Genomic DNA, 14,485 nt, shown 5'->3' on the forward strand with positions numbered 1-14,485 from the left:
CCAGCTTCTTGCTATTTTATATAAGGCTGCTATGAACATAGTGGAGCATGTGTCCCTGTTGTATGTTGGAGCATCTTTTGGGCATATGCCCAGGAGTTGTATAGCGGGGCCCTCAGGTAATTGACTATGTTCAATTTTATGAAGAACTGCCAGACTGCTTTCCATAGTGGTTGTACCAGCTTACAATTCTACCATCAATGGAGGAGTGTTCCTCTTTCTCCACATCCTTGCCAGCATCCGCTGTCACCTGAATTTTTAATTTTTGCCATTCTGACTGGTGTGAGATGGAATCTCAGGGTTGTTTTGGTTTGCATTTCCCTGATGACTAAGGATGTTGAACACTTCTTTAGTTACTTCTCAGCCATTCAAGTTTCCTCAGTTGAGAATTCTTTGTTTAGCTCTGGACTCTATTTTTTAATCAAGTTATTTGATTGTCTAGAGTCTAATTTCTTCAGTTCATTGTATACCTCAGATATTAGGAACCTATCAGATGTAGGATTGGTAAAGATCTTTTCCCAATCTGTGTGTTGCCACTTTGCCCTATTTACAGTGTCCTTTGCTTTACAGAAGCTTTGCAGTTTTATGAGGTCACATTTGTCAATTCTTGATCTTAGAGCATAAGCCATTTGTGTTCTGCTCAGGAACTTTTCCCCTGTGCCTATGTGTTCCAGGCTTTTCCCCTTTTCTCTTCTATTAGTTTCAGTGTATCTGGTTTTACGTGGAGGTCCTTGACCCACTTGGACTTGAGCTTTGTACAAGGAGATAAGTATGAATCAATTTGTATTCTTCTACATGAAAACCTCCAGTTGAACCAGCACCATTTGTTGAAAATGCTGTCCTTATTCCACTGGATGGTTTTAGCTCTTTTGTCAAAGATCAAGTGACCATAGGTATGGGGGTTCATTTCTGGGTATTGTATTCTATTCCATTGATCTTCCTGCCTGTCTCTGTATCGATTCCATGTAGTTTTTATCACTACTGCTCTGTAGTGCAGTTTAAGATCAGTGATGGTGATTCCCCCAGAAGTTCTTTTATTGCTGAGAATAGTTTTCACTATCCTGGATTTTTTCTTATTCCAAATGAAATTGAAGATTGCTCTTTCTATCTCTGTGAAGAATTGAGTGGGAATTTTGATGAGGATTGCATTAAATCTGTAGATTGCTCTTGGCAAGATAGCCATTTTTACTATATTAATCCTTCCAATCCATAAGCATGGAAGATCTTTCCATCTTCTGAGATCTACTTTGATTTCTTTCTTCAGGAACTTGAAGTTCTTGTCATATAGATCTTTTACTTGCTTGGTTAGATTCACACCAAAGTATTTTATATTGTTTTTGACTATTGTGAAGGGTATCTTTTTTCCTAATTTCTTTCTCATTCTGTTTATCTTTTGAGTAGAGGAAGGCTACTGATTTGCTTGAGTTAATTTTATATCCAGCCACTTTGCTGAAGTTATCAGGTTTAGGAATTCTCTGGTGGAAGTTTTCAGGTTATATAAGTATACTATTATATCATCTCCAAATAGTGAAATTTTGACTTCTTCCTTTCCAATTAATATCCATTTGACCTCCTTTTGTTGCCTAATTGCTCTGGCTAAGACTTCCAGTACTATACTCAATAGGTAGGGAGAGAGTTGACAGCCTTGTCTAGTCCCTGATTTTACTGGGATTGCTCCAAGTTTCTCTCCATTTAGTTTGATGTTAGCTACTGGTTTGCTATATATTCTTTTTCCTATGTCTAGGAATGGGCCTTGGATTCCTGATCTTTCCAATACTTTTACCATAAAAGGGTGTTGAATTTTTTCAAATGCTTTCTTAGCATCTAGTGATATGGTCATGTGTTTTTTTCCCTCTGAGTTTGTTTATATAGTGGATTATATTGATGGATTTCCGTATATTGAACCATTACCGCATTCCTGGAATAAAGCCTACTTGATCATGATAGATGATTGTTTTGATGTGTTCTTGGATTCGGTTTGTGAGAGATTTTTGTATCAATATTCATAAGGGAGATTGGTCTGAAGTGCTTTTTCTTTGTTGAGTCTATGTGTGGTTTATGTATGAGTATAATTGTGGTTTCATAGAATGAATTGCGTAGTGTTCCTTCTGCTTCTATTTAGTGGAACAGTTTATAGAGAATTGGTATTAGATTTTCTTTGATCATCTGGTAGAACTCTGCACTAAAACCATCTGGTCCGGACTTTTTTTGGTGGGGACACTTTTAATGGCTGCTTCTACTTCTTTCAGGGTTATGGGACTATTTAGATGGTTTATCTGGGCCTGATTTGACTTCAGTAACTGGTATTTGTCTAGAAAATTGTCCATTTTGTCCAGATTTTCCAATTTTGTTGAGTATTGGCTTTTGTAGTAGTATCTGATGATTTTTTTGAATTTCTTCAGTTTCTGTTGCTATATCTCCCTTTTCAGTTCTAATTTTATTAATTTGGATACTATCTCTGTGCCCTCTGGTTAGTCTGGCTAAGGCTTTATCTGTCTTGTTGATTTTCTCAAAGAACCAGCTCCTGGTTTTGTTGATACTTTGTATAGTTCTATTTGTTTCTACTTGGTTGATTTCAGCCCTGAGTTTATTTCCTGCTATGTACTCCTTTTTGGTGTGTTTACTTCTTTTTGTTCTAGAGCTTTCAGGTGTGTTGTTAAGCTGCTAGAGTATGCTCTCTCCAATTTCTTTTTGTAGGCATTTAGAGCTATGAGTTTTCCTCTTAGCACTGCTTTCATTGTGTCCCATAAGTTTTGGTATGATGTGTCTTCATTTTCATTAAATTCTAAAAAGTCTTTAATTTCTTTCTTTATTTCTTCCCTGACCACACTATCGTTGAGAAGAGTGTTGTTTAGTTTCCACGTGTATGTGGGCTTTCCATTGTTTTTGTCATTAGTGAAGACCAGCCTTAGTCTATGGTGATCTGATAGGATGCATGGGATTTTTTTCAATTTTCTTGTATCTGTTGAGGTCTGTTTTGGGACCAATTATATGGTCTATTTTGGAAAAAGTACCATGGGATGCTTAGAAAAAGGTATATTCTTTTGTTTTAGAATGAAATGTTCTGTAGATATCTGTTAAATTCATTTGGTTCATAACTTCTGTTAGTTTCACTGTATATTTGTTTAGTTTCTGTTTCCATGATCTGTCCATTGCTGAGAGTGGGGGGTTTAAGTTTCCCACTATTATTGTCTAAGGTGCAATGTGTGCTCTGAGCTTTAGTAAGGTTTCTTTTATGAAAGTGAATGCTCTTGTATTTGGTGCATATATGTTCAGAGTTGAGAGTTCATCTTGGCTGACTTTTCTTTTGAAAAGCATGAAATGTCCTTCCTTATCTTTTTTGATAGCTTTAGGTTGAAAGTTGATTTTATTCGATATTAGAATGGCTACTCCAGCTTGTTTTTTAGGACCATTTACTTGAAAAAAAAATGTTTTCCAGCCTTTTACTCTAAGGTAGTGTCTGTCTTTGTCACTGAGGTATGTTTCCTGTATGCAGCAAAATGCTGGGTCTTGTTTACATATCCAGTCCATTAGTCTATGTCTTTCTTTTGGGGGATTGAGTCTATTGATGTTAAGAGATATTAAGGAAAGGAAATTGTTGCTTCCTGTTATTTTTGTTATTAGTGGTGGCATTATGTTTGTGTTGTTATCTTCTTTTGGATTTGTTGGAAGAAGATTACTTTCTTGTGCTTTCTAAGGTATAATTTCCCTCCTTGTTTTGGAGTTTTCCCTCTATTATTCTTTGTAGTGCTGGGTTTGTGGAAATATATTGTGTAAATTTTGTTTTGTCATGAAATATCTTTGTTTCTCCATCTATGGTAATTGAGTTTTACTGGGTATAATAGCATGGGCTGGCATTTGTGTTCTCTTAGGGTCTGTATGACATTAGGCCAGGATCTTCTGGCTTTTATAGTATCTGGTGAGAAGTCTGGTGTAATTCTGATAGGTCTGCCTTTATATGTTACTTAGCCTTTTTCCCATATTGTTTTTAATATGCTTTCTTTGTTTTGTGCATTTGATGTTTTGATTATTGTGTGATGGGAGGTTTTCTTTTCTGGTATAATCTATTTAGAGTTCTGTAGGCTTCTTGTTTGTTTATGGGCATCTCATTCTTTAGGCTAGGGAAGTTTTCTTCTATAATTTTGTTGAAGATATTTATTGGTCCTTTAAGTTGGGAATCTTCACTCTCTTCTATACCTATTATCCTTCGGTTTAGTCTTATTGTGTCCTAGATTTCCTGGATGTTTTGGGTTAGGAACTTTTTGTACTTTGCATTTTCTTTGACAGTTGTGTCAATGTTTTCTATGGTATGTTCTGCACCTGAGATTCTCTCTTCTATCTCTTGTATTCTGTTGGTGATGCTTGCATCTATGACTCCTGATCTCTTTCCTAGGTTTTCTATCTCCAGGGTAGTCTCCCTTTGTGATTTCTTTATTGCTTCTACTTACATTTTTATGTCCTTGATGGTTTTGTTCAATTTCATCACCTATTTGGTTGTGTTTTCTTGTAATTCTTTAAGGGAATTTTGTGTTTCCCCTTTAAGGGCTTCTACCTGTTTCAGTTTCTTTGAGATTGTTATTTATGTCCTTCTTAATGTCCTCTATCATCATCATTAGAAGTGATTTTAAATCTGAATCTTGCTTTCCTGGTGTGATTGGATATTTAGGACTTTCTGTTGTCAGAGAACTAGGTTCTGATGATGCCAAATACCCTGGGTTGCTGATGTTTATGTTCTTGTGCTTGGCTTTCACCATCTGGTTATCTTTAGTGCTACCTGTGCTGTCTCTGACTGGAGTCTGTCTTTCCTATTATCTTGGTTGTGTCAGAACTGTTTGTGTTGGGTCTTGCTGCTGGGGTTAGAACTGTAGCCCAAGATCTCTCAGTGCTCGGCCCAGACCAGAGGGATCCAGTGCCCCTAGCCAGGGATGAATTCCTGGGTCCTATTGGGTCCCAGTTACTCTCTGTTTGGGGTAGGTGTTGCTGTCTCCTTACCTAAGATACTGCCAGGGTTAGAGCTCTTGGGATCCCCACCTCCTCTGGGTTTTATGGGATTGGGTGCATAGCTGAAGCCCAAGATTTTCTGAGCTCTAGGACGAAGACTGGAAGGACCATTGATAGATTTTCATATATTGAACCATCACTGCATCTCTGAAATAAAACCTACTTGATCATGGTGGACGAAGTCTTTGATGTTTTCTTGGATTTGATTGTACCAATGAACTAATCTTGGAAGGCTAGTTGTTATTGTAGCTTTCTGGGGTCACAATGAGTAAGACCATTACTCTTCCTTTCATTCCTGTTACCCCAGTTAGAGTGCATAGTACCTGTAAAAGCTAGCTTGCAGGGGTAAAGACTCCAAGTCAGGACAAATTCTCCACATTCCATGACACAAGTATTTGGTGTCTTCAGCAATAGAGTTTTACTATCTAGCCTGGAAAATAACTAATGCAATGACAATGACTTGTAATGTTTGGGTGGCACCAATGGCACCTTACTAACAGCAATTCACAAAGAGGTTACCCATATCCAACAATTGGCTTTTAATTTGGTAGCTGGTAATGGCTGTGATAGGCATTGTCACCTCTTTATAGTGTGACTCCTTTTAAGCTTTTAAAAGTACATGTATGTATGTATTCCTGTATGTATCTATATGTATTATGTAATGTATGTTCTGTGTATGTATATAATGTATGTATTTTAAGATGCTTCTACAGTGATAGGTTTCATTATGGCATTTTCAAATGTCTTTAAGTTTTCCCTCCCCATATTGTCTCCTCTATTCTGTCCTCCCATCTCCCATCTTATTTAACCATTCTTGTTCCATTGTTATCCTTTCTCCAATTATACTACATGGTTTTACCTGCTTTCTTCATACATGGTCCCATACTAGCTTCCTAACTTCTACACACACACACACACTTAATAAATAAGTCAACAAAATATTTTTTAAATGTAACATAAATATATGTAACTAAAATATTGGTTTTTCATGGTCCTGATTTTACTAAATAATGCCATTGACATACAGTCTTATGACTTGGAATTTTCACTTAACATTTTAAAGAGCCATACATATATTTCACAATTTACCAATATGAATAACTTGTCTAGTGAATATATTAAAATTATTTTACCATTTTATGTGTGTTGGCTGTTTCTATATTTTTTTCATATATAGGTGCTCATGTAAGGATTATCTTACATGAGGAAAGGTTTCTCTGGCATATGCAGTTCCATTTAAAATTGTTACTGAAGGGCATGCTTAATTGCTTTAAAAAGTGACTGAACAACTATTCACTCCAACTAGCAAGGATTAGAGAGATACTATTTCTGTACATCCTTACCAACACACGTATGATGACTGCTTTTGGCAGTTTAGAGTATATGTACAATACATGTTCTTAGGTTACCTGAGATTCTACAACAAAAATACTAGTTTGAAATATCAAAAACACAAACATTTATTTGTTACTCTTTGGACAGCTCAAAGGGAGGGCTCCAGAAGATTAGATATATGCTTCATGATACAAAGATGCAGGTTGAATTGTTTGCCTGGAGAGAAAAAGTGGAAACATAGATCTGGGTGAGAGTAAATCCAAAGGCAACTGAGGTGGGTATTGAATTTTTACATGAATGGCAAAATGTGACTTGCAAAACTGAGAAATCTGGGGTCACAGTTGTTCCAGACTTTATCTACCTCTCTGTATTATCACACCTGGGCTATGGGCAAGACAGGGCCTCAGAGACTGTGGTGTTTAAATTACTGGTTCAGTATAACTTCCTCCAGCCTGGGAGTTGGAAGAGATTGCGATCCTTTAAGAGTGGAGTCTTCATTTCAGATACCCATGGAAAACACTTTCAACTGAGTCTGGTTTATAGAACAATAAGAAAAATAGACTGATGATATTCTTATTCAGGTTAGTCAACTTATAAGTGACTTCATCCAAGAACTCACACATTGTGGTGTTGGAACTGTGATCTTTAGGTAGGAAGAACAGTCATCTATTCTAATTGTCTTCTTACTTCTGACTAAAGACAGCCAGAAAAGAAGGGGCCAGGAAGTAGGGCATCCTACACGTGTGTGTGATGAGACTGTGGTGATTGGAACAGAAAACATGTTGGGAACTGCTCTTATAGTAGGAGTTCAAAATTACAACTGGAACTTCAGATAATTTCAAACCTTCAGTAAAAGGGAAAAAATACCTTAGTGAAGTCTTTCAGGTTTGCTAAACTCAAATTTTATATTTGTTCTTATATTATAAACTAACAAAATAATCTCTTTGATAATTGTGCATGGATGAGATATATACATATACATATATCTGTGTCTATGGAAAGCAAATGTCAGTGTTAGAAATCGTCCTCAGTTTTATGTTGTCATGTCAGGTTATTTCACTGAACCTGGAGCTGCTAGCTTTCACAAGACTGACTGTACAGTGAGCTCCAGGGCTTTAACTATTTATTACCTAATGTTGGAATTATAGATGTGTGCTGTCAACCTCTGGCTTCTATATACACATGCATGTACAAGTGCACAAACATATGAACACCCAGATATGCATGACTCTAGGAAAGAGTGACCTGGAGCATAAGTGGGCACTTTAAAAGAATGACAGACTACTGACACTGGGTGCATATATATTTGGAGGAAAGAGCATGTCAGCAAAAAAAGAAAACTGCCCATGGTCTGAACTTTAATGGTTTCATCAAGTAGACAACTATAGACAGTGATGTATGAGAAGAAACAGGATAAAGGTCACAGAATATGACTTGCACAGGCTTCTGGTCCTCTTAAGGGATGTTGAATGTCCAGGGAAGTTTATCAATTACATGTCTTCTGAAGGCACTAATACATATGAGAGAGGTTAAATGTCACCCCATCTAAACCAAGATATGGAAATGAGCCAGTAGAAAGGAAAACAAGGAAATTTGTAGTAGAAAGCACAGTTAAGATGTCAAAAGTACTAGAAAAGCATCTAACTTGGTCATGACAATAATCTCCTGGCTGCCCAATATTGCCAAATGAGTAGATTTAATGAGTTTAAGATTGATCATCCCTCTTTGACTAAACTCTCTACAAGCAAGGTCATTTGATCATAGGTGGAGACATTCTTTTTTTTTTCTTTTCTTTTCTTTCTTTCTTTTTTTTTTTTTTTTGAGGAACAGTTGGTGTCAAACATCACTTGATTTTGGTTGAGCCTGACCTTTAGCATTTACATTTAAATAAATGCTTCAGATCATCAGGCTAGAACCAGACCTCACAATAGTACAACAGATCTGTTCTGTGGGCTGATACCATTTGCTTTCCATATTGAATTTCAGGGGCAGAGAAGTCTGGAAAGGTGGATGTCTCTACCAAGGACTTTCTTTCTCATCAAGAATCTCAAATGAAGTCTTGTTTGGAGAAGGATATTCAACTGAAGCACTGGATCCCTCCCTAAGTGCTCCCAGGCTGGTGGTTTAGACCCTGGGAGCTGTGGTTGGTTGGTATTGTTGCTCTCCTCATGGTGCCACAAACCCTTTCAGCTCTCCTTCAGTCTTCACTCTAACTCCTCCATTGAGAACCTCATGATCAGTTCAATGGCTAGTTGTGAGCATCTGCCTCTGAGTATGTCAGACTCTTGAAGACCTCTGAGGAGATATCCATATCAGGCTCTTATCAGCATGCACTTCCTGACTTCCACATCAGCCTCTAGCTTTGGTGATTGCACATGGGATAGATACTCAGGTGGAGTGGTCTTGAAACGGCCCCTCCTTCAGTTTCTGTCCCTCACTTTGGGAGACATTCTTGATGATTCCTCATTGATTGTAGGTAAAGTTCAAACTTCCTAAGACCCCTTCATATACCAAGGGTATTCTTGGATTTTTGCTTTTCATTTAGTTATTTTCTGCTCAATTACAGTCATACACAATGTGCTCACATTTTCTCTGTCTTTTTGGCAAATATTTATTTTAATTACTAACTCCTTCTTATCTTTTAATACTTAGTTCAAGGTTTTCTGTGAAAGGTTTTATTTAAATTACTTATTTCATGAAGTCTTTTGTTTAATTTCAGATCATTCCTTTCAAAGTGTCACCTAATGGCTGACATACACAATGTGACTGAGTTCTTCTTTCTGAGACTCTCTTCTAATAAAGAGGTGGAGAACATTTGCCTTGTGATATTTCTGTTCTTGTACATGGCCATTGTGCTCGGGAATCTGCTCATGATGGTCACTGTGGTAGCCAGCAGAAGTCTTGGATCTCCAGTGTACTACTTCCTCGGCTATCTCTCCTTTGTGGAGATCTGCTACTCCTCTACAACAGTCCCCAAACTCATCTTGGATCTCCTAGCTGAAAAGAAATCCACATCTGTATGGGGCTACATGACACAACTGTTCTTCATGCACTTCTTTGGTGGTGCTGAGATTTTCCTGCTCACAGTGACGGCCTATGACCATTATGTGGCCATCTGCAAGCCCCTGCACTACACCAGCATCAAGAATCAAAAGGTGTGTTCTGTCCTTGTGGGAACAGCATGGATAGGAGGCTTTGTGCATTCCTTTGCCCAAATACTTCTCATCTTTCATTTGCTCTTCTGTGGCCCCAATATCATTGACCATTATTTCTGTGATTTGCTTCCTGTGCTTAAACTTGCCTGCTCAGACACCTTCCTCATTGGTCTGCTGATTGTTTCCAGTGGGGGAACACTGTCTTTGATAAGTTTTGTGGTCCTTTTAGCATCCTATGTCGTCATCTTGTTCCATTTAAGAACTCAAAGTGCTGAAGGACGGTGCAAAGCTCTCTCCACCTGTGGATCCCATGTCACTGTGGTTATATTGTTCTTTGGTCCATGTGTCTTCATCTATTTGAGGCCTTCTGCTACCCTGCCTGTAAACAAGATGATTGCTGTGTTCTACACAGTGATAACTCCCCTCCTCAATCCTCTCATCTACTCCCTGAGAAATGCAGAAGTGAAGAAAACCATGAAGAGTCTATGGTTCAGGACAATGAAAGTTGATGAGAAATAGAGTCTGGATATTGTTGCCCATTGTTATTGGAAGGGTGCTGAGTTCAAACTGATGGGCACTGAGGGGAAGAAATGCTCATTTAGCATTATTGTAGCTGTTAAATAACTTCTAAATTACTTGAAAATTAGGTCCTGTTATTAAAATACTGTTATATAATTATTTATTTTAGATTGTTTGTATTCTTACCACTATCCATAATAATGTAGCAAATACTTGCAGCAGAATATTAGACTATACTTCTTTTGGTTTATATTTACTTTCTATGGTAATTTTGCTATGACATGGGGCAGAAATATTTTTGTTCCATAGATTTAATTTGAACAATTCGTCTTACAAGTGATAGAAACAAATACCTAATTCAATACAATATTTATTTATCGATTTATTTATTTATTGTTAGGTGTGACATGGTTGTGAACATTCCACAGTTTTGACTGCAGGAGCACTGTCAACCTGAATAATGAGTGCATCTCTGGCTTTCTAGTATACAGATGATTTTGTTCTTTTTTGTATGCTTATCTGTTTTGTCTTTTTCTATACCATATTTGTCCTCCAATACAACTCTGGTATAAAAAAAAAAATCTGGGAAAGGGATCAAGGGCAATAGTAGTCTGATGTTTATTAAGAACAAAGTGCTCTGGCCCTGGTCAATCAAGTAATCAACCCAGGCCTAACAGGACAATGGATACTTGATGTGGAGGCTAACTGCCTTAATTGTTTTCTGGGAAATTTTAACAAACTCATAATAATTGAGTTGTATCAGGAAATATTTGAAGCAAGACATGTTTTTGAGAAACCTGAAGTTTTAGTAGTTAAGAAAATTGAAGACACCAAAGAAAAGGAACTGAACCTGGGTCATTAAGGACAAACATGTCCATAGAAAATACAAGAGACATGATAGAGAAGAAATAGTTGGGTCTATTGGATTACTGAGAAATGGTAAGAGCCCCCACAAATGGGGATCTCTAATAATAGAAAGTTTGATCCAGAAATATTGGGGAAAACTGGAAGATACACACACACACACACACACACACATTACATATATACTTATACATGATAAAAAAAAATAGAAGAATTTGGACCCTATGAGGGAGCCATTGGATTAGTGAACTGACCTTCCTGAAAATATTGGAACATACTGAATTGACTCACTGACATTGCCTGCCTAAGGAAACTAGAGTACAATTTCTCTGAGATAGAATTAAGGCTTGTGAAGAAGCCCTGGGGGAAGCTGCAAGAGGAATTAATATCACATATGGGAAAGATTTTAGAAAGCACTGCAGAAATAGATATTCAGATGAGCTTAATAGATTGGAGAAAGAGATTCTGTAAATTTAGACAAGCTAAAAATATTAACATTACCCTGACCTATTTAGCACCTCTCTGTTTTCATGCTAATGCTGTAGCCACAAGTTCATGCCCAGATGACCTGTGATTTTGAGGTTTCTCTGAGAGTTAAAAGTTAATATATAACTTGCCTTTGCAGACACTGAACTGTGACTTTATGTGTGCATTGTGCTTGTTGATGACATAGTTGCATGGGTTTTTTTTAGGAAAATAATGGCCTTGGGGAAAATAACAAAAAGGCTTTTGATTATGTATTATTGTATACAAGGAAGTCTGTGACCAATAAAAGATTGAGGCGAACATGAAGAAAGAGAGAGACAGAGACAGAAAGAAAGAGAACCTGAAAGCTGTCTCCAAGTTAAGCTTCAGAACAGCAATGACTAACCTGTCAGCCTTCACCTGCATTCTTGCCTGAAACTCTGATTTTGCACAGATATAATCCTCCCATTCTTGAGACCCTCGTAACAACTGAGGCTGGTCCTCAGCAATTTATTTATTTTGGCTGAGAAATAAATGAATTAATGAGCTATCACACTGTATCATGACACAAGCACCTTCTTAACCACCTCTTGTACAATTGCCCAAAGTGAATATCACTAGTACTGAGAAAAAGTAATGGCACACAAATCCTCATATGTTGTGCTCCATAGACAACACAACACAACTGTGCTATTCTTGCCAAAACATATAACCTAATTATGCCTAAGTATAATTATTTAATAGCTTAAGAGAACATAAAACTGAAAAATGTTCTGCAACATTACTGGCATTTACTGTACAAAACTATGAAGAGTAAGGAAGATTAAAGAATTGTTTCCCCTTCAAAGTACTCCTAAGAATTGGCTGCATGTTGAGCTGTAGATATCAAGTAAAAGAAAAAAAACTCAATGGCATCTTTGAAGCTTTCTTCTCTCATAATGCTGTGCCAGCAATTTTCTTTTCTTTCTTTAAAAAAAAATTATCCTGTTTTTAATTATGTGTGTGTGTGTGTACACACATATATACATATATTCTCTCTTTTGATGTTACATTTTTCCCTATATTTGAAGGCTTTCAGTTTAGTGTTTTTAATGGGATATCTAAGTGTACAAATGAGCGAGTCTCTGCATCTGTATCTATTTCTTTTGTCTTTTCATCAACTAATTTCCTTCTATTGTATTGTTTTATCCTATTCCAGTCTGTTAGTCTTTGTTTTATTTTATTATAATCCCTTAGAAAACTACTTTTTTTTTAATGAGAGACTGAAGATGGGTGAATCTGTATGGGAGAGAAGGTAAAGAGGAACTGGGAAGAGTAGAGGGAAAAGAACCCGTAATAATGATATATTATGTGAGAAAATGAATATTCTTTTCCATACAAACATGAAACGAAACATAATTTGTTTAAATGACTGATAGATATTTGTCACTATAGTATGTATTTGTAAAACTGCATCCCTAAAAATCCATGTTAGACCATTAGAGGATAGCAGGTACCATATAAATCTTGAATAACATTTTATAGCCTGCTATTCAAATGTTCCTCAAACAGAAGAATCCTAAATACCTCCATAGGGATTTCCAAAGAGATGGTGGTAAGCACACACAATTGTTTCCTGTATGATTTGCTGGTGATTATAATACATGACTACCATTAAGCATGTTTGCAATAAGATTCAGCTTTTGGTAATGGCTGGCTTTGGCAAACCTGTCTAGGATTCTCCAGGAAATGGCATATGGGAGGTTTGAGGTTTCTTTGTACATTACTTCAACAAAATGCCTAAAGGTGAAGTTTCTTTTTAAACTGCTCATTCAGAAAGAAGATTATTCATTAGCAAGCTTCAGCAGTGTCTCTGCAGCTGCATAAGTGATCATGCCTCTATGGTGCTTTGTGTAGCATAGTATGATGTGGAGAATTGTGTGTAAGACCAACTTTCTGACATGAGAAGAAAGTGATAATGTGATATGTAATCCTGTGTGTGTTTAGGATTGCATGCAAAGTTTTTGGGGTATGTGAAGTATATTGTTAGGTTTATCTTGTTGGAGTATTTACACTATTACTTTCTAAAACAAAGTTGAAATTTTATGTCTGACCCTCCCAAAGGTCCTTTTTGACATTTCTTTTGGAGAAAACTCTAGTACTCACATATATTCTGTGGCATTAGGAAGTGTGTGGTTTTGTTTGAGAGTGAGAATTCCATCTTACATACCAGAGGAATCAACAATGAAATTCAGCTTGTACTATGGTTTCTGAAGAAAAAATAAGTTTTGAATATTATAAAACACAAAACTCACCTGGTTGGTACTGCTACAAACTGTCAATGGAAGTATCAAGAATTGAGAAGTTGCTGACGAAGTGTGCAGTTTCTCTCTGCAACTTTTTCTTGCTCCTTTGATGAAAGAGTCCTGTGTAAAGCTTATAGTCTTTGTTTCTGTTGTCTTTTTGGTTTCCCTTCCCTTCAAATCCTGTTCCATCCCCCAGTCTTCTTCATCTCTCTCTCCATCTTCTCTGTTTCCTGCCGCTTCTTCTCTCAGCCAACTGTGTTCCCAGTGCCTCCCTCTAGTTTCCCACTTAAGGACCTCAGCCTCAGAATGAATACATTTAAATTTCTACATTTGGAAAGCAAAGAAATGGATTTCTAATGATGATTCTAGGGTTGAGTTTGTGGGTCATTTTCCATTAAAAAAAAGAAAATCCTCAATAAAAAAAATCAAATAAGTGAATAAACATGCTGTCACCAAAAAAGAAAAACCAAACAGTTGTTTTTTCGTCAATGAATTAATGGTGACAACTAAATGAGAAATATGCTCCTGGATCAGATCTCTCTAGATGAAAGAATGGAATCCATAAATGTTGGTTTGCCAACTTGGAAAATGATACCATTCATCTTAGGAAGAATCTTTGCATTTAGGAATTACTCATTGAAGTAGTTAGGATAAAAGAACATTATGTGGCAGTTTTCAAAGATTTTAGTATGTATGCATCTAGTAAATTCTCATAATACTTTCTGAGTATCATAAAGTAGAGCAGACAGGAACATGACTGTGATGGATTTGCATAATTATCTGGATGGATTTTAATAAAAATTAAAGTTTTGGCTTAATATATCTTGATAACAACAACTGACCACTCAAGAAACATCAAAACAT

At 36.7% G+C, this 14,485-nt stretch overlaps 1 protein-coding gene across 1 annotated transcript; it reads left to right on the forward strand.

Annotated features, from left to right (window-relative positions):
- The first annotated feature begins 9,068 nt into the window (after positions 1-9,068).
- LOC114608525 (olfactory receptor 4X2-like) lies at positions 9,069-10,007 on the forward strand. Its single transcript, XM_028752489.1, has one exon. It carries the CDS (start codon positions 9,078-9,080, stop codon positions 10,005-10,007), a length of 930 nt encoding a protein of 309 aa, XP_028608322.1. The 5' UTR covers positions 9,069-9,077.
- Positions 10,008-14,485: the final 4,478 nt, after the last annotated feature.

Source organism: Grammomys surdaster, unplaced genomic scaffold (genome assembly GCF_004785775.1).
Source record: "Grammomys surdaster isolate TR1022 unplaced genomic scaffold, NIH_TR_1.0 125919, whole genome shotgun sequence".
Taxonomy (NCBI): domain Eukaryota; kingdom Metazoa; phylum Chordata; class Mammalia; order Rodentia; family Muridae; genus Grammomys; species Grammomys surdaster.

Bases quoted from the DNA above. Each gene is read 5' to 3' on its own strand.
- LOC114608525 (XM_028752489.1), top strand. From the start codon at position 9,078: ATGGCTGACATACACAATGTGACTGAGTTCTTCTTTCTGAGACTCTCT.